Source organism: Eimeria mitis, genomic scaffold, assembly GCF_000499745.2.
Source record: "Eimeria mitis Houghton genomic scaffold, Emh_scaff7371, whole genome shotgun sequence".
In the NCBI taxonomy this organism is placed as follows: domain Eukaryota; phylum Apicomplexa; class Conoidasida; order Eucoccidiorida; family Eimeriidae; genus Eimeria; species Eimeria mitis.
In genome coordinates, this window is record NW_013575381.1 from 1,270 (window position 1) to 1,975 (window position 706).

At 60.3% G+C, this 706-nt stretch overlaps 1 protein-coding gene across 1 annotated transcript in view; it reads left to right on the forward strand.

Moving 5' to 3' along the window:
* Positions 1-706, forward strand: part of EMH_0091260 (uncharacterized protein) — a gene marked incomplete at both ends in the record, with an annotated part of 1,931 nt that overhangs the window by 997 nt on the left and 228 nt on the right. The window contains one exon of the mRNA XM_013501693.1: positions 9-698. Within this exon, the coding sequence (XP_013357147.1) occupies positions 9-698 (690 nt within the window). The remainder of the gene's footprint in view (positions 1-8; positions 699-706) is intronic.

The following is a 706-nucleotide window of genomic DNA, read 5'->3' on the forward strand; positions in this document are numbered from 1 at the left end:
AGCAGCAGTAGCAGCACTTGCAGCAGCAGCAGCAACTCCTACAGGACCTGCAGCAGCAGCTGCAGCAGCAGCAGCAGCAGCATCTGAAGAGGAAGACCTCGACTTTGGAGACGACTGGGGAGTTGCAGCAACTGGGGCAGACACAAGCAAAGGAGCAGCAGCACTTGCTGCAGCAGCATCACCTGCAGCAGCACCACCTGCAGCAGCAGCACCTTCAGCAGCAGGGTCTTCTGCGTCAGCAGTGCATGCAGCAGCAGAAACAGCAGCAGCAGCAGCAGCAGCAGCAGCAGCAGCAGCATCTGAAGATGACGATCTGGAGTTCGAAGATGATTGGGGAGCCCCAACGTCTCAGAATAACACAAAAGCCCCAGCAGCAGCAGCAGCAGCAGCAACAGCAGCAGCAGCAGCAGCAGCAGCAGCAACTTCTCCAGCAGCAGCAGCCATGGCAGAAGCTGCAGCAGCAGGTGATGAGGACTCCCTGAGCCTTGATGACGATTGGGGGCCCCCTGGGGGAGAATCGCATGCAGGCCTTGCAGCTGCTGCAGCGCCAGCAGCAGCAACAGCAGCAGCAGCTCCAGCAGCAACAGCAGCACTAGCAGCAGCTGCAGCAGCGCAACCAGCAGCAGCAGCAGCAGGTGCTGCTGCTGCTGCTGCTGGGGCAGAGGAGCTGGAGTTTACCCTGGATGATTCGTGGGCTGGTGACGGC